Source organism: Protopterus annectens, chromosome 2.part1 (genome assembly GCF_019279795.1).
Source record: "Protopterus annectens isolate FY-2018-M chromosome 2.part1, PAN1.0, whole genome shotgun sequence".
Taxonomy (NCBI): Eukaryota; Metazoa; Chordata; order Ceratodontiformes; family Protopteridae; genus Protopterus; species Protopterus annectens.
In genome coordinates this window covers 167486027-167508680 of record NC_056729.1, presented here as the reverse complement: position 1 = coordinate 167508680, position 22654 = coordinate 167486027, and the positions used below count along the sequence as shown (strand labels likewise).

General features: G+C 38.8%; 1 protein-coding gene across 1 annotated transcript in view; it reads left to right on the top strand.

Annotated features, from left to right (window-relative positions):
• The window catches only part of LOC122794831 (histone-lysine N-methyltransferase 2A-like), a 71359-nt gene extending 51339 nt beyond the window's left edge, over positions 1 to 20020 (top strand). Inside the window, 4 exon segments of the mRNA XM_044063436.1 lie at positions 15988 to 16358; positions 16453 to 16872; positions 16874 to 18266; positions 18831 to 20020. Of these exon segments, the coding sequence (XP_043919371.1) occupies positions 15988 to 16358; positions 16453 to 16872; positions 16874 to 18266; positions 18831 to 20020 (3374 nt within the window).
• The last annotated feature ends 2634 nt before the right edge of the window (positions 20021 to 22654 follow it).

Genomic DNA, 22654 nt, shown 5'->3' with positions numbered 1-22654 from the left:
GTGAGTATAGTTTTTGGGGTAAGTGGTTACAAAAACCCAGTTTTATCATAATGTAGTTGCATGAAGGCAAGACAATTACAATAGAATGTTTTTCCGAGACAATTTCCTTAACAGATTTTAGAAGACAGTAGAAAGAGTAGTCAAGGAAGATTAGAGAGAGCTAGTGAGAAGAGTGAGTTAAGGGCAGAAAGTAGATTAAGGTATGAGAAGTAGGGGATGTTAAGGAGGGAGAGTGCAGTGGCAGGACCAGTGACTTTTAAAGTGCTATTTGGTGGCTGTCTTAAATTATTTAGGATGTGTAAGGGTCCTGATTTCTAGTGGGAGCCTATTCTAAGCCATAGTGTGGTGATAGCCGTACATGTTGCATCCAACTTTAGACTTGGGTTTGTAGATTTGTAGTAGGTCTTGGTTAGAGCTTTGGAGATGTCTGGAGGGAGAATAATGGGAGATGAGAGGGGATAGTGCTGGGCAGTAGGAAGGCTGGTATAGGATAGAATGGATGATCTGGAGCTGAGAGAGAAGAAGCTGGTGGGGTAATTCAAGCCAGTTTAGGTGTTTTAGAAAGAGACAGTGATGGGATTTGTAGGGTTTATTAGGCAGGAAATCTAGCAACCTTGTTGTAGGTAGATTCGAGTTTGGTCAGGAGTGCTGTATTAAGATTTGTGAGAAGTTGAGAACTGTATATTAGACTGAGTAGAAGGTAGGTAAGAGAGAGAGTAATCTTGGCTTCAGAGGTAAGGAATTTCTTGTTACAGTAAAGGAGCCCTAGTTTTGAATGAGTCTTTTTGATACAGTTATTAACATGCAAGTCAAATTTAAGCTGATTGTCGATGGATACACCCAAGAGCTTAGTGCTGGATGCACACAGTGGATATAAAAAGTGTACACAGCCCTGTTAAATATCAGGTTTTTGTGATATAAAAAATGAAACCACAATAAATAATTTCAAAACTTTTTCCACCTTTAATGCGACCTATAACCTGTGCGATTAAATTAAAAAACAAACAAATCTGTTAGGGGAAAAATATAAAAAATAAAAAAAAATGTACAATACTCTGGTTGCATAAGTGTGCATACCCTTAAACTAATACTTTGGTGAAGAACCTTTTGATCTGATTATAGCATTCAGCCATCTTTGGTACACACCTGCCATCAATTAAAGAGACTCTGATTAACCCCAAATAACATTCTGCTGGCCTAGAAGGATTTTCCTGACATTTACTCAGTTGCGTGCTACAGCAAAATCCATGGTTCGCAGAGAGCTTACAAAGCATCAAAGGGATCTCATTGTTGAAAGATATCAGTCAGGAAAATGGTACAAAAAAGTTTCCACAGCATTGGACATACCATGGGACACAGTGAAGATAGTCATCAAAAAGTGGAGAAAATATGGGACAACAGTGACATTGCAAAGAACTGGACGTCCCTCCAAAATTGATGAAAAGACAAAACAAAAGCTGGTCAGGGAAGCTGCCAAGAGATCTACAGCAACACTGAAGGAGCTGCAGGAATTTCTGGCAAGTACTAGTTGTGTACCACATGTGACAACAATCTCCCATATTCTCTATATGTCTGGACTATGTGGGAGGGTTGCAAGACAGAAGAATTTTCTTAAAAAGAAAAACATCCAGGCCCGGCTAAAACTTGCAAAACAATGCATCAAGTCTCCTAAAAGCATGTGGGAAAATGTCTTATGGTCTGATGAGACCAAGATTGAACTTTTTGGCCACAATTCATAAAGGTACTTTTCGTGCAAAAACAACATTTCGCATCACCAAAAGAACACCATCCCCACAGTGAAGCATGGCGGTGGCAGTATCATGATTTGAGGTTGCTTTTCTTCAGCTGCAACTGGGGCTTTAGTCAAGGTGGAGGGGAATTATGAACAGTTCCAAATACCAGTCCGTTTTGGCCCAAAACCTTCAGGCATCTGCTAGAAAGCTGTAGATGAAGAGGAATTTTACATTTCAATATGACAATCACCCCAAGCATACATCAAAATCAACAAAAGAATGGCTTCAGCAGAAGAAAATTAAAGTTTTGGAATGGGCCAGCCAGAGTCCAGACCTAAATCCAATAGAAATCTGTGGGGTGACTTGAAAAGGGCTGTGCACAAGAAATGCCATCGCAATCTAATATATTTGGAGTGCTTTTGCAAGGAAGAGTGGGCAAATATTGTCAAATCAAGATGAACCATGCTGATAGACTCCTACCCAAGAAGATTGAATGCTGTAATTAAATCAAAAGGTGCTTCAACAAAGTATTAGTTTAAGGCTGTGTACAAATATGCAACCAGCTTGTTGTACGTTTTTTATTTTTTATATTTTTCCCCTAACAGATTTGTTTGTTTTTCAATTGAATTGTACAGGTTATAGGTCACATTAAATGTGGGAAAAGTTTTGAAATGATTTATTGTGGTCTCATTTTTTATATCACAAAAACCTGGCATTTTAGCAGGGGTGTGTACACTTTTTATATCCACTGTATATATAGACTAAGACAGATCATCTTTCCTTTCATGATTTTGGTAATGGAAACATATCATTGCCAGCACCAGCATCAAAGACACAGAATTCTTTTTATTTCTGTGGTATCATCCAAACAAGTGTATATCCTGATTTATGTTATGATTTTCAGACTTTATTCATTGTATATAGGATATTTAATACAAGGGGCTAAGATTTATAGTTCTGATAAAAGCTCAAAGGTTGTTTGTTATCATGAATTTTGTATCCATCATAGATGAGAACATATTTATCTTTCTTTTTTTAATTTCTCCAAGTATTTTGGGTTTCTAATGCAATGATGGGAATGGACCCCATTCCTAAGACAAAGTATGATTAAGGTTCATGAAATTAGTATTGTTTCAATCTTTGATGTTAGCCAGAAGTGCTCTTCACAGCACCCACAATGTGCCAAGTATTGACTCATTCTTCAATTTATGTGGAGTTACATGTATTGGTAACATATCTAAGTACGACTGTAAATTCTTTTTTATAAGAATCCTCCTATTGGAACTATCTGGGTATCCTTCTTCCACACTGCCCTCATTTCTGTCTGCAAATCTTTGTAGTTTTTTGAACTGTTAGTTAATGAGTGATCCCATGTGATATAAACTTCATAATTTTCTCTAATGCTTTGTGGCTCATGTTTCCAGTATTTCAGCTATTTCAGTATGAAAATGTTTGCACCTTCTGCAATGCAACAGTTTTGCTAGATTATTATGCCTTTCATTATACAGTCTTTCTGCTATTAGAATATTACAACCATCAACAAGATGTGCAACTGTTTCCAAGTATGTTTTTCAAAACCTACATTTGTCTGTTTCTCCCACATGTTCACTGAACTTTGTAAACCAGCATGTACTTAGTCCACTATCTTGGTCTACCAATTTTAACTTTTCATCTTTTATTTTAAATTCACCTCTCATTAACCATTCTTCATCTGATCCTGATCAACATTAGGATGTTCCAAGCATTTTCGATACTTGCAACTATATTTATGCATTTTCCACATTTTTTGCCTTTTCATCTAATCCTTCATTTCCATTCGCTCTTGACACTGATATGCCTCTGCTTAACTAAGCAGGGAAGTCATCTTAGACTTAGTTTCCTCATGTTTTAAAACTTTCACTAAATTTGGGTCTTGTGAGGTCAGCAGATATGTATGCAGTGCTATGATTGTAGGTATATACATGGAATCATTTTTTAGAAGGCCCATACCCCCTTCAGAATGGGGAATATATAATCTTAGTATGCCCTGATTTTTATAGATCATTTGATGAGCATGAAGTATCCTTCTTGTTTTCCTATCCAACCAATCTCACACCTTTGGGGCCAGTCAATCACTCCAAAACTGTAAGTTAGGACAGGAAGAACAAATTGGTTTATAGCTTGAATTATGTTCCTAGATGTCAGCTCTGGTTTTCAGTATTAATTTTAATCTTCTCAAATAGTCCTTAATAAGTTTTATTTGCATTTGTTCATGTTTTATTGTTGATCCTTCATCAATTCCCAAATATTAATATATTCCCTCTTGCTCTAGTTCTTAAATATCACATTCCTTTCCCAGGCTGATGTTTTCTTGGTGCTGCAGTTTTCCTGCTTTAAAGGTTGCTTCTGCAGATTTATCAAGACTAAATGACATTCTTATATCATCTGAAAATATTTTGAGCACTTGCAGTTGTGCCTTCAGTTCCTCATATAATGAGCTCTACAGTTTTAAATCATCCCTAAAAAGATAATGAGAAGTCTTTACATGTTTGCTGCTTTCTGGAGCCAGATTGTCACAGTATCAGTTATGCTTAAGATCTGTCAAGAGGTTTCCAAACATATTTGAGTTTTGTGTTCTTTGACTCTGAGAATGAAAACTACAGTTCTTGGCTAGATATATACTTTAAACACCCTTGGGTGATATGGTATTGTACTATAGAACACATTTTAACAAATAAGACTATTAGATCACTCTGTTTACATATGCTACACTCCGTTTTGTATTATTTGCTGGAAAGTTTTGATTGTATTGTATAAATTTCACTACAATGTGTTTTCATCTTGTCTTAAAAACATTAGGAATCTATTATTTGCTTACCTCTCAACTTCTTTGTGCAAAAAATCTGGACAAAGTCAAAAATATTGGGGGGGGGGGACAAATATATTGCTGCTGACAACTTAGACAGTTTCTAGAATACAAGGTTTTGTTTTAGACAGTTTATAGAATACAAGGTTTTGTTTTAGCATGCATTTTCTGAAGGATATGAATCCTGAAACTCAAATGACTTTTATTATTTAGTGACTTTAATCTCCAGTGATTTGCCAGAAAACTACAAGTTTTATGAGAAAAAGTCTAAAAATATGAAGCAAAAATCTGGACATTCCTGCAAAAATCTGGACATTTGAGAGCAGTGATTATTTTGTATATATTTTTGATTTCACTATCATCATTACATATGTATTAAGTGGAAATGTAATAAACCAAGCCAATTCCATTTAATCATTTGTAAATAAGCTTACATGTTGATATTATGGAGATATACATTTTAAAAATTATACAATAGTTGTATTGAGTCTGGGTTCCACAGTCTAAAAAATGTAGATTATGTAAAAGACCATATCCATTTTTTTATGTTATAAGCATTACAGAAGAAGTAAATCACAAAAGCAAAGCTAAAGAAATCATTACTTTTAATTTAGATTAGTTAAACTTTTCTAGAGGTGGTAGAGTACTTTTTCAGTAAGCTTATGCTAAAAAGTAAATATTTTAGCTACTACTTAAGGAATTACATTTTTGAGCAGTGCAACTCTATTGTATCCCTTTATGCCTTTAAAAGGAGTTCTACTGCAACATAAAAAGATTTGTTACAGGAGAAGATGTGATTAGAACATTTATTTTTCTACAACTGAAAAGAAAGAATAACCATGTTTGTCGTTTTTGCATTTAAGTTATCTGTAACACATTGCACTTAAGTTACCTGGCACTTGCTCACTAAAGCAATTATATAAGTCAGCACTAAAAATTAAAAGCACTACACCCTCACTCCCCACTGGCCCTTGTTTTCAATTATTAAGGAATTCCCAATATTATTCTAGCATGTCCAAAGGTCAGTTGTCAATCTCCTCTCCGGTCCAGCTGGTGAATCTGGGAATCTTGAGGCAATGTTACAACTGCCTCATGTACACAGACAGCCCTCTCCTCCTCCCAACAAATTCCAACACATGTGAGAGATGCAACCATATAGCCAAACTGGAGGCTAAACTCTCTCAACTCAGTACTGGCATAACCAGTCAGGAGGAGAAGGAAACCACACTCACTACAATTCCAGTCTCACATAGACCTACCATGACAGCAAACCAAACACATAATCACACAAAAACATACTCAGAGGCTCTAAATAAAGATCTGCCTAAGCAGCAGAGACCTCCAAAGCAGACACCCAAGCAACCGCTACCCCAAAACAAAACACGTGCAACACATATCTCACAAAGCCAGTGTGCCGAACAGTCACAGCCCTTAAGACTAAACAACACACCTGATACACTTGTAATAGGTGACTCTATCGTCAGGCACACTGACGTCCCGCTCACCAGGCTGAACAAGGAGAGGGTCACGGTGAGCAGCCTGTCGGGTGCTAGGATCCACCACATAACACAAGCACTCAGGTCATTTTAAGGCAAGTACAAATATGACTCAGTCATTGTCCATGCTGGTGTGAATGACCTGAGGCATACCTCCCTGGACTATATGAAAAGAGACATAAAGGAGCTCTCTGAGCATGTAGCCCAGGCCGGTATGACCCTGACCTTGAGTAGCATCTTATGCTCACCAAGAATGATGCCACAATATGAAGACAAGATGATCAATTTCAACAATTGGCTTAAGTACTGGTGTCATTCAAAGGAGATCCAATGCCTGTTAGCTTGGGATGATATGCTTGACAAGCCACGATGCTTCACTAGGGACGGCTTGCACCTGTCACCCCTGGGCTTTCGGATATTGGCAAAGGCTCTTGCTACCCCCATAGTGCCTTTTTTAGGCAAGGCTCAAAAGACAAACCCTCCTCCATAGGTATCACAAGGGATAAGAAACTAACAGTAATGCTACTCAACGCCAGAAGTCTAAACCTCAAGATGCATGCACTCAAAACTCTCCTTAGCATGGAGAACATCGATATCTGTGCAGTAACAGAAACTTGGTTTAGGGCTCCCAAGAGCACCCCAGCACTACCAGGTTATACCTCATACCATGCTTTTCGGCCCCAAAACTTGGACCAAACCACAAAAGGAGGGGGAGTATCGATATTCATCAAAGATACCCACACCTCCAGGTTGGTGGCAAAGCACGAAGCATCAGAGACTATCCATGTGCAACTAACAGTGGGTAATACTGCCTTCCAGTTTATAGCCTGCTACAGACCACCCTCCCAAACCCAGGAACCCCACTCAGCCTTCCTGAGAACACTGGAAAATATGAAGGTCTCTCCAAACACCATTATATTGGGCGACTTCAACTACCCAAACATAGACTGGGAGCATTACTCTAGCTCCAACACCCTAGCCCAAAGGTTCCTAGAATTTATAAACTCAAATGCTATGGAACAACTTGTTACCACTCCCACAAGAGGGGAAAACATACTGGACCTGATCATCACCAACATGGGGACTCTATGCTCCAGACCAGAAGTGTATCCCTCACTGGTAAGATCAGACCATAAACTAATCTCACTGGATATTCACATCCCGACCCCACCCTCTGCCCAGAAAACCACAGTGAAAAACTTCTCTAAAGCAAATTTCACACTCCTCAAAACCAAGGTGGAATCCTTCAAAGCCCCCGGGCCTGTGGAAAATACGGCCCAGACTGCAGAATCCTTTATAAACGCATTCTATGAACACCTTCAGGAATGCATGGATCATGCGATCCCAAATAAAACCAAGACCCAATCCTCCAAAGGCAGACGTCTTGTCTGGTGGACCCCAGCCATAAACAAACTATACAATAGAAGGAGAAAGCTACTAAATGATAGAGCAAAATCCCAAAAAGGGAAGGCATCACTGATCAGTATTAGAAAAAACTACGGGCACTCATAAAATTGTCTAAGGCCAGCTTCAAGAGAAAAATAGCACAGGACACTAAGGATAATCACAAGGCTTTCTTTAGTTATCTTAGGAACCTGGGTGGTAATTCCCAGATATGCTCAGAATTAGTCCAAAATGACAAAAAATACACTGAACCCACAGACATTGCCAACATCCTAGCTGACAGGTTCAACGCAAACTTCTCCACCCCCTCCCCACCAAAAGGGCAAATATCTATCCCAGCAGAGTGCTGCCCCCCTGACATCTCAGATGCTCATGTAAGAGCCACCCTCTCCAAAGCAAAAAACACAGCATCAATGGGACCAGATGGTGTCCCGGGCTGCGTCCTACATGAACTCCAAGAAGAGCTAAACCCAAACATAAAACTACTGTTCAATCTCAGCCTTACTACAGGATATGTGCCCAAAGAGTGGCGTACAGCAACAGTGGTCCCTCTCTATAAAGGTGGTGCCTCAACGGATCCTGGAAACTATCACCCCATAAGCCTGACTAGCTTGGTCTGCAAAGCTATGGAAAGGATCATCATGGACCTCATAAATAAAGATATTGGGGACCTACAGACACTGGATCCTACCCAGTTCGGCTTTGTTAAGGGCAGATCCTGCCTCTTAAACCTGGTTGATTTCTTTGAAACAGTTACAAGGCCATTGACGAGGGGAAGGTCGTCCACACAGCCTACCTGGACCTCGCAAAAGCCTTCGATACAATACCCCACTCAGGCATTATAGATAAGCTCACCAGCTTAAATATAAACCCCTTTGTCACTAGATGGATTGCAAACTGGCTCAAGGACAGAACCCACATGGTTAGAATTGCTGGAGCCATGTCAGACTCCAAACCAGTTACAAGTGGTGTCCCACAAGGCTCAGTCCTGGGACCTCTCTTGTTCGGTATATATTTCTCGGAGGTACAGGCCAACACGGAAGGACTGTGGCTGACCAAGTTCGCAGATGACTGCAAACTGGGCACCATAATCGACTCTCCAGCCGACACAAGCATCCTCCAAAAGGGCCTCATAGAAACAGACAACTGGTGCCAGAGCCATGGCCTCAAGCTAAATTCCAAAAGTGTATAGTCATCCCCTTTGGCAAAACAAAGTGCCCACAAATTACCACATAGGTGGTAATCCATTAAGTACAGAAGAAGTAATTAGGGACCTGGGGACCCAAGTTGATAGCAATCTCTCATTTGACAACCATGTGGCCAAAGTGGTTAGAAAAACATTTTATATAGCCCACCTAATCATGAAGGGATTCACATCTAGATCAGGGAGGTCATCATGCCTCTTTACTCATCCCTCATCAGGCCCATAATTGAGTACAATGCCCCTTTGGGATGTACCTTACCAGACACCTGCAGCAACTGGAAAGACCCCAAAAGTACCTCACCAAGAGGATCAAAGGGCTCAAACAGATGCCATATGCTGCCCGGTTAAAGAAACTCCAGCTCTACTCAGTGGCATACCACCTGTTCAGAGGCGATCTGTGCCTGACGTATAAAGCCATGTCCAACCCGGAATTAATGGACATGCTGCACCTCAGAAAATCCAAATCCCATCGAGCTATGCGCTCGAGAGACTTGAACCTCAGCACTGAAATAAATAAGACATGCTGGAGGGACAGATTCATAACCCAGAGGCTCCCTTCACTCTGGAATAAAATCCCAGTCCAGGTTAGGCAGAGTCCCTCATTGACTCTCTTCAAGAGGAATCTTGATGAGTGGATGGGAGATCGTAGGTTTACCCTGGGTATCACTTCTGTGTCACTGTTAGACAGAGGCACAGTGTACTAACCTCGAAAAATGGCATAGCAAAATAAATTTAAAATGGGTGGCGAAAGCCAAACACATTCTGGCTAGGCTTATAAATGCCATAGGGCAGATAGCCTAGTATGAACCTATGAACCTATGAACCTATGAACCATCGATCACCAGATATTCTAAACACAGTGATTATAGAAAGACAGTATCAGCCAATTTATAGAAAGCTAAGATCTCACCTGTTCCTTCAATTTCCAGATGAAGTTTTTTACGTCAGTTCTTACATTTCTATACTGTCGTTAGGTTACCTGTTCCTTCAATTTCCAGATGAAGTTCTTTACATCAGTTCTTACATTTCTATACTGTCGTTAGGTTTTTGCAGTGTTACTGTCATTTTCTAATTTGATTCATAGCAGACCTACTTTACTGATATATTATTATTTGTTTTGATGAGCTATATTGACTATAAAACAAAAGTAAATTTATTTTATTATACATTTTTCCAACCAAAACACTTTTCCCATTTTTGCACGAAGTCAGGGTGTCCCTTCAGCATTGGCAGTCATCTAGAGCCAATGTTCGCACACTGATATTTTATTATCATTATTTTTGGGATAACCGTATGATAAATAGATTGGTCTGACTGCACTTTCAAACATCAGATATTTCATAAATGTCAACGACAGTTTAATGATTGATGATTTTTTGGAAGTGGAGAACAACCAATTTAAAAAAGTCTTTAAAAAATACAGTGCATTTTTCTTTTCATTTCCCCGTAATCATAATTTATCCATCTTAAAGGTGAATTTAACTACAAGGAGAATCACAACTTCTGGGGAAACAAATGTAAAAATTCATACAGCTTCAAAATTATTCAGTGACCATGCTGTGTGGAAGCCTTTGCTGATCTTCAGAGCAGCATATCTTTATAATTCATTCAAGATAACATTTGTGTGCCATGTAATCTATATTTTCACATAAAGGTGAACTTAACCGACATAATAAGTCAAAGCTTCTATGACAGAAAGAAAATTAGAATTCCATGGGCACTGATAAAATTGTGGCACTCATCTCAAGCTATTTAAATTAACCTGACTTCAGTGGTCAAGCACACGATTCAGAAAAAAGTTCATCAGTGAAGGATGGGTTGTTATATTACTCAGGACTGCAGATCAAGAATTCAGATGTCCTGGGAAGTTTTATCCACTACTGCAGTGTTACAAGATGTAGGCAATTCTTCTAACTTCTTTATGCAGCCAGTTACCATGAATTCTGTGCACTGTTTTTCAGTATTTATTTTACATTAAATTCTAAATGTTTAGTTCAATAAATCATAGCTAACACCACCAGCCTAACATCACTGCTACATTACAGTCCTGGAGAATATGCATAGTCTGGCTAAAAGCAGTTTCATCAGGCTGTCTTGAGCTGAAGGATGTAGTTAATTACTCAGGAGGATATGAATGCAGCTTTCTTTCTGGACTCATAAGTGGCACTGAGTCTTATCTTATCTCTTTGGCAAATACTAACACCACATAATCAGCCACTTTGTTACTGTTGCTGTACTTTAATGCACTGCTAATTACTATTTATTCCTTCTGTCTCTTAATTAATTGTGCTATGAAAACCCCAAACATCTCTAAACTACACAGTGTGAGCTTAAATGCAGGCAGTTTTTTGCCCATCTGAAATATTTGTCAAGTGGGTTTAGCAGCAGCTGTGCTGGCTAAGAGACTCAAAGCATGAACCATACCAGTTTTGATTTATTTCTGTTAGTGCTGTCAGTAGTACTTATTCATTAATAAAATATGCAATGATTCACTGTTTTATACAGTAAGGTATGGTTATGTTTGTTTATCTTATGGATACAATGTTTTATTCATTGCTAAGAACTTGGTACAAATATTCTTAACTTCATAATTATGAAACTTTATTATAACGGCTCATTGTCTGCAAGCTGTGAGTCATCATCATGGGGGGGGGGGGTCAGATGCTGCACTCCCTATTTAGGGGAGTGCTTCTGTTTTTGCCTGCCAGATCCATCAGCAGGCATGCCAACTGAAGAAGATGGAGCCAGATGGCAGCGACCGGATGTAGGGCATGGTGAGGGCTTATCAGCTGTATAGTGGCTGCTTAGTCATTGGTGAAGTGCCAGCATTCTGGTTTTAACAATTTATTTAATTTAATTGTTGTTCCTTTGTTTTTTCCCGGTTAGGGATTGCCACAGCAATACTCTGGTTTGCTAATGATCGGCAGTACATTTTTCACGGTGAAAGGTGCCAGCTTAACGCCCAACCTTCAACGAAGGCACGCCCATTCACACATGTCTTTCGAAAGCCACTCAACCACGGGGAAGACATGCAGATTCCACACAGAAGGTGATCCAGCCGAGAATTAAACGGGAGAACCACTTGCTGTGAGGCAACAATGCTACCGCTGCACCACCGCGGCTGTCACAATTTATTTAATTTAATTAATATGTTTAAAAAAACAACAACAAAAACAAAAAACAAACAAAAAAAAGAACAAGCAGACTTATGGCAAGTTACTCATGGTGGCCGGGGGGTATTTTAAATTATAAACATTGTATTGAAATAATAATATATATATATATATATATATATATATATATATATATATATATATATATATATATATATATTTAAAAATATGACATATTAATAATATTCAGTTCGTTGTAGATATAAAAATAAAAACATATATATGCCGTATAAATAATATATATGTATAAAAAAACACATAAAGTACAGGCACACTAACCAATGTTGGGCATGGGGTGATTTCTTATTAAGTTGTGATACTACACATCTGAAGGTTGAGTGCTCTCATATTAAAAAAAAACACATGTCTATACAGCTACATATATATATATATATATATATATATATATATATATATATATATATATATATATATATATATATATATACATATAGAGAGAGAGACTATTATATATGGGCACAGAATAATAATACGTTCAAGGGTACTTTGGGGCAAACTCCTGCATTCTGTTCGTATAAATAATTTTATTAATAACATAAATAAATACTTGGTAACAGCATGTTGAACTAATAAAACAGGGCTGGTACACTTAAAGCTTTATGTTCGGGCATATTTTATGATTGTTGGAATCTGTATGATTTTGCTGCATATGGTTTGCTCTTTTATTTCAGTGGGTTTTTTCCTGTACTATCTTACACAGTTTGAAATATGCTTTCATGAATTAGGGCACATTGAGTGTGAGAGTCGGAGTAGTGTGGGTCATATATCCTTCTCCTTTTCCTTTCTGGGGGGATTTTGTTATCTTGCTTTGATATTTTGTTACATTTTTGTCAAGCAAACCAAATATGGCACAGCACTCTACTATAACAGGAAAACAAGGATGTTTCATGCTTATTAGATGATTTATAAAAATCGATGTATACCATGACTATATATTCCCAGTTCTGAAGAAAGTATAGGCCTCCTAGAAATTGATTACATGTATAGATCTGCAATCATAGGACTGCATACATATCTGCTGACCTCTCAAGACCTAAATGGAGTGAAAGTTTTAAAACACGAGGAGAATAAATCTAAGATGACTTCCCTGCTTAGTCTAGCAGAAGCATGTACATGCCAAGCGGGAATGGAAATCAAACCGGAAGTAATGGGGATTGTTCAAACATTATAATATTGAAGTAGCTGAAAAACACTGGAAACATGAACCACAAAACATTATAGAAAATTATGAAGTTTATATCACATAACCCATTAACAACAGTTCAAAAAAACAGATGTGAGAAAACAAGACATAATAGTTCACGAAAACAAGACAAAAGTAGCATTGATCATTGAAATTGCTGTACCCAGTGATTACAGTGTCTTACATACAGACAGACACAAATTCATAAAATACTAGGATTTGCAGGGAGAAACAAGGGCAATGTGGAAGAAGGATACCCAGACAGTTCCAGTAGTAGTAGTAGGAGCAATATAAAAATAATTTATAAACATACTTAGATATGTTACCAGTACATGTAACTCCATATGAATTGCAAAAGGAGTCATTAATGGGCACATGGCGAGTGCTGTGAAGCGCACTTCTGGCTAACATCAAAGAGTGAAACAATACTAATTTCATGAACTATAATCATACTTTGACTTAGGAATGGGGCCCATTCCTGTCATTGTATTAGAAACCCAAAAGGCTTGGAGAAATTAAAGAGACAAAAGTGGGTAGGTAGTCACTTAAATTGTCAGGGAGGGAGCCTAAAGATGAGATTCCATTTAGGCAGTTAAGATCCAGTCTAGGAGGTTTTGACTTTTACAATGTTTGTTGTATCTAATTGGGGTGCATATGAGTTGACTGAATCCATAAAGATTGATATTATTGCTGGTAGTATCATTTCTTATTTTTAACTAGTCTATTATTTTGAAATGCTTTTGGATACCCAAGAGAGGAGTTATTCTACAGTATTATTATTGTTGTCTGGAGGGATATAGGCTTCTATTATAGTGATTTTTGCATTTATTTATTTTAAGTGAAGACATGCAAATTTCTGACTGGGCAACAGAAGGGGTGAAGGTCACACTTTTCTATATAATAACTGCAATTCCTGCTTTTTCGTTTCTTCTATCAAATGTAAGCATTGTGTATCCTGGAGGATCTACCTCTTCATCCTTAATTTCACTTTTTAGCCATGTTTCTGTGGCTAAGATAATGTAAAAAATGATGTGCAGTCCAATAGTGTACTTCAGGACGTTTATCTTGGATGATCCTGAGGATTATATTGAATATGAGCAGTCCTGTACTGTTTGTTTTCTTTATGATTTCCTAAGGATGAAATGGATGTTGCTTGAAACTATGGCCCCGGATTGGGATGAGCATCCCCTGAGAGTGATAGCATTAGCAAGTTGAGTGGTATTCCATGGTGAGAGTTTTGTTTTATTTTTCGTTGGAGGTTGGGTCTGAATGATAGTTATTGTGGCAGAGGTGAAGAAATGTATGTTTGAAAAAGTGAGTGTAGCTAATATTGAAAAGGGTAGGTGCTATGTGAAATTGATCATGTGGGTGGGGTAGGGTTCTTGTGAAGTAGAGGAGGGACGATTTGTGCTGTGTGTTTGGTATTGCAGGGAGCTTATTTTGGCAAGTACTACTAAAATTGAAAGTAGTAATAATTTTGTATGAGTCGTGTGTTTGAGTAGAGAGACAAAGACTGAGGAGATGTATTTAAATGCTACTCGGGATAGTTAAAGCAGTGGTAAGTATGGGTAGAGATAGTGGGAAATTATATTACGCAGTCTAGTGTATAAAGACAGATATACTATACAGAGGAATAGTGGAGGTGTGGCTAGGAGTGGAGGGTATATTTTGATTGTCTAGAGGTAGTGGAAGATATGATTGGTTAAATGTAATGCAAGTCAGCCTCTTAACAGAATGAACTGAAATTCTTGAAAACTGCATTCAGACTCAACCACTTATGTCAGTCCTTGACAATAATCTACAATCTCCTACTCAGCATGGCTTTTGACCACATCACAGCACCATCTCTGCCCTCCTCAATTTCACAACCTCCACTGTTAGCCATCACAGAAATGCTGGCAAACTGGCATTTCCTGGAGCTGTTCATGGCTTTTGACACTGTAGCGCACCCAAAACTCCTCATTAGTCTCTCATCTCTAGGACTAGGCCCACTCTTTAACTTCTGGTTCAATAGTTACCTATCTGGTTGACAACCGACAGTCAAATGGCACTTTGACATCACCTCCTTCCTTCTCATGACTGTGAGTGTTCCCCAAGGATCCATACTAGACCCATTCCTATTTAATATTTTGATAAATGGCCTCCAAAAAGCTAGTAAACATTCCACAATAATACAATATGCCGATGTCTCCATGTTGATCTGTTCTGCCAAGACTGTACAAACTGTCGCTCTTCTTATGTGCATTAAGAAGACGTTGAGGCTTGGGTGTTTGTTTAAGTAGTTTACTGTATACAAATACATCAGGATGGATGGCAGGAACATTAAACTTAAACAAACTGTCTAACTGACTGACTACATACTTGCAAGCTCTCACTCTGGATGCTCACTCAAAATGGCACTCTTGCTTGCACGTGCTCAGTACTTATATGCATGTGCTGACTCAATGGAAAGCTTCTTAAAGGTGTATCACACACTCTGATCTACATCCTCCCTCTTTACTGAGCTATCTCATATAAACAACATTTAAACAAGCATGCAATTATAGAGACATTAATAAAGAAAAACAACAGTCATGTCCTGTCGTGTATCTGGAACTAGGTTTAGAGATGTGACCTTATCCCATGACATAATAGTTAGGACTGGGTTTAGCAACATGGACAGTCACTGGAGAATTTTCTGCTTGAGGAGTCTCAGGGATTTTCTCCGGAACAGGGATTGCTAACGGAATGTTTTCTGGAACAGGAACATTGAACAAGTCACTCTGAGAACTAGAGTCTTTGTCACAGGCAAGATTAAGCCAGGGTTAGGCGGGGTCAAGCCACAAGGGCAGGATTCCTTAGATGCCCAACTTGAAACCTTGGATGTGAGTTGAAGAGCCCATGCAAATGCTCCTTCAGATAAAAACATACTGGATTCATTCAATACAGAGCTGCTGAAATCTGACTCTGACAATAACAACAACAGTGATGACTGTGGCAACATTCTCCCCCATGATATTATGGATTTCGTCTTAAAGAACACTCCTTCTATGCAGGCTTTGGGAGAAAGCCCTGAGTCATCGTCATCTGAAGTGTCAACACTAAGTGGGGGCTTGGGTTTGGACAGTAATAGAGGAAAAGACATGGGATTATCTGAAGTGTTTTCTCAGCAGTTGTCTAACACTGAGCCAGTAGACAGCGGCATTTCATCTTCAATATCTGCAGAACAGTTTGAGCTGCCTTTGGAGCTTCCTTCTGATCTGTCTGTTTTAACAACTCGTAATCCTACTGTACCTAGTCAGAATCATAGCAATCTCCCGGTAATCTCAGAGTCCCAGTTGACAAGTGCAGGTGATGATGAGATGCTGAATCTGTCTCCTGAGGAGACTGTTGAGAAAGGTGTTTTCTGAAAAGTCTGCTACATCTAGTGAAGATGATGATGATGATGATGTTGATGATGCAGACTTGTTGTCACAGGCTGTCAAGTCTACTAATGAAGGTCAGGTGACTCCAGATCATTTCATTCAAGGACATATAGAAACAGAGCATATAGCTAGCCCTTCTTGCAGTCAGGTTGATCAGGGGCATGCCAGCAGTCAAGATATAAGCAGAAGTGGAACTCCAAATGTCCAGGTTCCTGTTTCTCCCTCTGTACCAATGCAGGGTCAGAAGTATGTCTCAAATTCAACAGACAGTCCTGGCCCTTCCCAAGTGACAAATGCTGCAGTGCAAACCACATCTCATTTGACACCTACAACAGAAAAATTAATTGTTGTCAATCAACATATGCAGCCTTTGTATGTTCTTCAAACCCTTCCAAATGGAGTTACACAAAAAAATACAGCTTTCATCTTCTGTAAGTCCTGCAGCACCTGTAATGGATGCAACAGCTTCTGTCCTTGGACATATTGGAACCGGGCTTCCATTAACTCCAGGACTAAGTGCTGCATTACCACCTCACCAGACTGTTTTTCCTTCATCTAACAAAAGACTGCTACCAATATCACATTGTCCACAGTTACGTACTTTCCCAGCAACTACTCCCACTGTTTTTCAGTCTGCAATCAGCAGTTCTGCTTCTGGCTTATTAATTGGCATACAGCCTCGTCAAGATTCCCAGCATCTTGTATCAGAGTTGAGTCAGAGGTCTGACCTCAGTTCCACTGTTCAAGCTCCATCGTCTAGCCTTAGTAGAAAGAGGTTACTGACTAAAATACATTTAAGGAAAAAAAAGCCTGCTCCATCTGGTGTTCAGTCTGCAGTAAGTCCATCTGAAATTGTTCCCAGCCTGACTTTAATTAATTTTTCTACCTCTCAGCATTCTGGAGGGACAACTAACCAATCAGTCTTGGTAGATTTAGCCAGTCTTCCAAATGCTACACCTCATCGAATAGTTCCTGCCATCATCAAGAAGTCAAAATCTGGAGTAGTGTATTTTGAACAAACACCTTTGCCTCCACAAACCAAGACGATTACTGTGACAACAGCTGTTGGTAGCACCTCAGGTGCTGCTGATCAGGATGTCAGTCATCTTTCCACAAGTCATTTGCATGGATCAACTCCAAATAAATCTATCCATAGTGTAGCTCTACAGACTTCATCCACGCAGACCACTACTGACAGCTCCCTTTCTGAAAGTATTTTGCATCAGCCTTCAGTTACCCTTAAAAGTCCAAGACTACATGATTCCTCTGATGTAGCAGGGTCTATAGGCAGCCTGTACAAAACAGGCTCACAACAGTCAGCATCCTTGCAGTCAAATGCAGCTTTCTCAGAACTAGGAACATCTCCAAGCCCAAACATGAACACTTTAACTGTGACATCAGGTGTCTGTGTGCTTCCATCAGCTTCAGCTGTTGGAATGCAGGTAACTCATTTGTCTTCTGACCAAGAAGATTCCTTTCATTTGCAACAGCATGTGGCACAGGTTTTGGTAGATAAACCTGCAATAGGTTCTGCACATTTAGATTACAGTAATACATCTGCTACCATCCTACAGCTTGCAGACCTTCCCAGTACTGCTGGCTTTTCTCACCAGCGTCTTCCAGCATCTTTACATGCCTCTTCAGTATCTGCAGCATCACTGCAGGTAGTAGAGCAGGGACATAGTACTCCTACTCCAGTTTCTGCAAAGACGCATGTGAAAGTAAAAATACCACAGCTAACACTGGAGAAAGGAAATGGAAAAAAGCATAAAACATTTCATATGCAACCAGATTCTTCAGGAGGTTCCAATTTAATGACAGAAGACAAAGCTGACTAGTTATCTCTGAGTGTTTCTCCACTCTTTCATAGGTGTAAATTCTGCCTCTCTTTCATAAAGTAACTCTTTTATTTAGCCCTAGAAAGTTAATTAAATCCATAAACTCATCCTATACTAACTCAGATACCTTTCCTATCTTTCCTTCTGTTCCTTTTTACTTTATCCTCAGTCTATTCATTATGCTTTCTAATTATGTTACTTTATAAAAAGTACTATGCTTTGCCCATGACATAATATGTAGGATCTCATATCTCACTTATGTGTAAGACTATTGTGTTATTAATCTCCCAATTTCCTCATAAAAAAAAAAACAAAAAAAAACCTTTTTTTTACTTGACTTCCTTCTTACTATTTTAGCTGTAATTACTTTTATGATTACTTTTTATTAAACTATGTATTAATACTTGGAGCTTTTCTCCCCGGGCCTCTACTGAAAATGGACATATATCCAACTAGACTAGCCCGGTCAACAAATGTAAAATAAATAAATAAGAATAAATAAATAAATAAATAAATAAATAAAATAAAGCTATGACACCAGGCTCAGTCGTAGGGATGAGTGCAGTAGATGTGCCTGAAATGGACACTGACAATCAAAAACAACCTCAGGAATGTATGCACTCAACAGGGCAAGTGACAGCTGTCCCAGAATCTCAGTCAGTGCTTGGCCAGTCACTTACTAATGAAAGAACTGGGCTTTCAGAAACCAGTCGGTTTGATGACATTAAGGACATCTTGAGCTCCCCAGTTCTGGATCTTAGTGAGCAAGAACAGAAAAAGGAACGCTTTCCTGAGAACAAACCAAAGAAAGGGCTGATGTTTGAAATATCGAGTGATGATGGTTTTCACTACTCCTCAGAAAGTATAGAGGAGGTGTGGAAGTGACTTACTGACAAAGTTCAAGAGGCACGCACTAATGCCAGATTAAAACAGCTCTCTTTCGCAGGAGTCAGTGGTTTAAAAATGTTGGGAATTATCCATGATGCTGTGGTATTCCTGATTGAGCAGCTTTATGGGGCCAAGCAGTGCCAGAATTATCGTTTCTGATTTCATAAACCTGAAGAAGCAGATGAGCCACCACTCAATGCGCATGGCTCAGCTAGGGCAGACGTGCATCAGAGAAAATCATCTTTTGATATGTTCAATTTCCTGGCTTCAAAACATCACCAGCCTCCTGATTACAATCCCAATGATGAAGAGGAGGAGGAAGTGCAGCTGAAGTCTGCAAGGAAGGCGAAAAGTGTGGACCTGCCAATGCCAATGAGATTTAGACACTTAAGGAAGACTTCAGAGGAAGCAGTTGGAGTCTATAGGTCATGTATTCATGGAAGAGGCCTTTTCTGTAAAAGGAATATTGACGCAGGTGAAATGGTGATTGAATACTTGGGCAATGTTATTCGCTCTGTACTTACTGATAAATGAGAGAAGTACTATGATAGTAAGGGGATTGGTTGCTATATGTTTCGCATCGATGACTATGAAGTGGTTGACGCTACCATGCATGGAAATGCAGCCCATTTCATCAATCACTCCTGTGAGCCCAACTGTTACTCTTGTGTTATTAACATTGACAGTCAGAAGCACAATGTTATCTTTGCTATGCGAAAGATCTACCGTGGTGAAGAGCTAACGTACGATTATAAATTTCCCATAGAAGATGCTAGTAACAAACTACCTTGCAACTGTGGGGCAAAGAAATGCCGGAAGTTTTTAAATTGACTTGTACAGCTGGACTAAACCGACCCCTCCCAGAACCAAATACAACACTGGAAATACAATTCTGTAGCTAAGAGGACATTAAACCTGTTTAAACAGTCTTGCACGTAAAGTCATTTTAAAGATAGCATTGTATTTGTGCATATAGTTCATGTATAACTTATTTTTCTTTTAAGCAGACCCTTTTCAAACTTCAGTTTATCAAGAACATATTTTCATATCACTCTATGAAAGATGCTGTAACACTGGTTCAGACACTAGTAACAAATCATTCCAATTTTGTCTGAATTCCACTTCTTGTGATTCCACAATGTACAATCTCAGCTCTTGAAACAAACGTTTCACAAATCTGGTGCGATCAAAACCTTTTGACGTCTGCATCCTCACTATCTCCCCTTTTTTCAGTGAACTGAGCAGTTTGTTGGTTTTATCATAGTAAGATTTCTGAGACAAATGCTTCTTCAACATTTGGGCTTTTACTGCTTTGCTGTTCCTAGCACATGGAACCAATAAATTACTGCTGATTGGTAGTGTGGTTCTGGTTTGTCTCGACATAAGTCTCTGGGTAGGTGAACCAAGATGTTTATTATGAGGAATGTTTCTGAGATTTAACAAGTTGAGAAAAAACATCAGTATCGTCATGTCTGGATTTCTCTAACAGCTCTTTTGCACATTTAAACTGTACATTTAGTCAAGCTGTTTGACTGTTGATATTCAGGACTACTCATAATAGGAGCAAAATCCCACTCTTCTGCAAATTTCTTGAACTGCTGACTAGTAAACTGTGCACAATTGTCAGAAATAACTCTATTTGGACTACTATGGGCAGAAAAATGTTGCTTCAACTTAGTAATAACAGTACTGGAAGTTAGGTTGAGATGTAGGTCAATCTCAAACCAATTTGAATAAGAGTCTACTAACACCAAGTAATGCTGACCATTCCACTCAAAGATGTGGCTACTGTCAACCAAGGTAGTTCAAAATCTGGCTTAGCTGAAGTGGTTCTTTCTGTAGATGTGGCTTTATCTCACCCTTCTTTTAGTAGAATCAGTTCCTGGGTGACCACAATGCCATATCTTAATATACTATTGTTGCAAGGACTTTGGAACAATCACTTTAGGACCTTTCATGATGATACTATTGTCTGACAAAATCTCATCTCTGTATGGAAAATGTGGTTGTACTTCTACTGATAAACAAGTTTGCTTTGAAGGCCATCCTCGACTGATAAACAGGTTTAGCTTCTAGAGAATTGCATCTGAAGCTTTGTGAGTTCTGAGCTCATTAACATGTGTGGAAGAAAAAATACTCACTTCCATGACATCAAAATGAAGTTGCTCATTGATATGCTGTTCTGTGTTTTTTTCTGAGTGATCTGGATAAAGTATGAACAAGACAAAGAAGTTTGCCTTTTGTGTAGGCAAGCTTGAAATTGTAATTTTGCAATTTGAGCATCATAAGTTGGAATCTGTCTGGAGTTGTATGCATAGGCTTTTTCAAAATAGTAACTAGAGGTTGGTGATCAGTTTCAGTCTGGATTGGTCGACCATAAATATAATCATGGAACTTCGAACATGCAAGCACAATTGCCAAAAGCTCTTCCTCAATTGAGGCATACTGCATCTTGGTTTGGGTAAACATTCTCAATGCATAGGCTACTGGTCTACTCTCCTGAAGAATGACTGCACCTAGGCCAAATTTAGAAGCATCACAGGAAAGAGTAACTGGTTTGTGAACATCATAGTAGCTGAGAGTTGGTAGGACAGCAAATTTCTGCTTCAGGATATCAAATAATCTTTGATGCTATTCTGACCATAACCAAATTACATCTTTGCATGTCAGCTCTCTGAGTTGTGCCAAATCTGCCTTAAATCTGGAATGAACTTGCCTAGATAGTTGAACATGCCAAGGAAACATTGCAGGGCTTGGACATTGTCTGGAGCTGGCATTTCAAGAATTGCTGTTTGTTTGGAAGGATGTGGTTGTAAACCTGAACTGGTAAACAAGTGACCAACGTAAGTAACTTCTTGTAGCCTGAATTTGCACTTCTGAGGATTCAGTTTAAGATTCATTTCACGTGCTCTTTCCAGAACTTTCTTGAGGTTTCTGTCATGTTTGACTTCACCATTGCTTCCTACTGGAATATCATCTACTATAATAGCACAGGGATAGCCCGAAAAAATTTGCTCCATTGCACGCTAAAAGACTTCACTGTCAGAATTTATTCCAAATAGCATTCTCAGAAATCTGTTTCTACCAAATGGTGTACTGAATGTTGTTAATAACAATTCTTTTTGTCAAGCAAAATTTGGAAAAATGAACTCTTTGCATCTAAGATAGAAAAAACAGCAGCATTTGGCATGACGGCAGCAAGGTCTTCAACTGTGCACATTGGATGATGAGGTCTTTTTAATGCTTTGTTCAGATCTCTTGGAAAAATACAAATTCTGATATCACCTGAGCTTTACTTATGAGCTACTACATGGAGGATACCCATTTAGTGGCTTATTTTACTGGATGGATTACTCCTAACAGCACCATTTTGTCTAGCTTGGCTTTGACTCTGTTCTGTATAGCTACTGGAACCTTTCATGCTGGTCTGATAACTGGGCTGACCTCTGTGTCTAACTTTGTAGA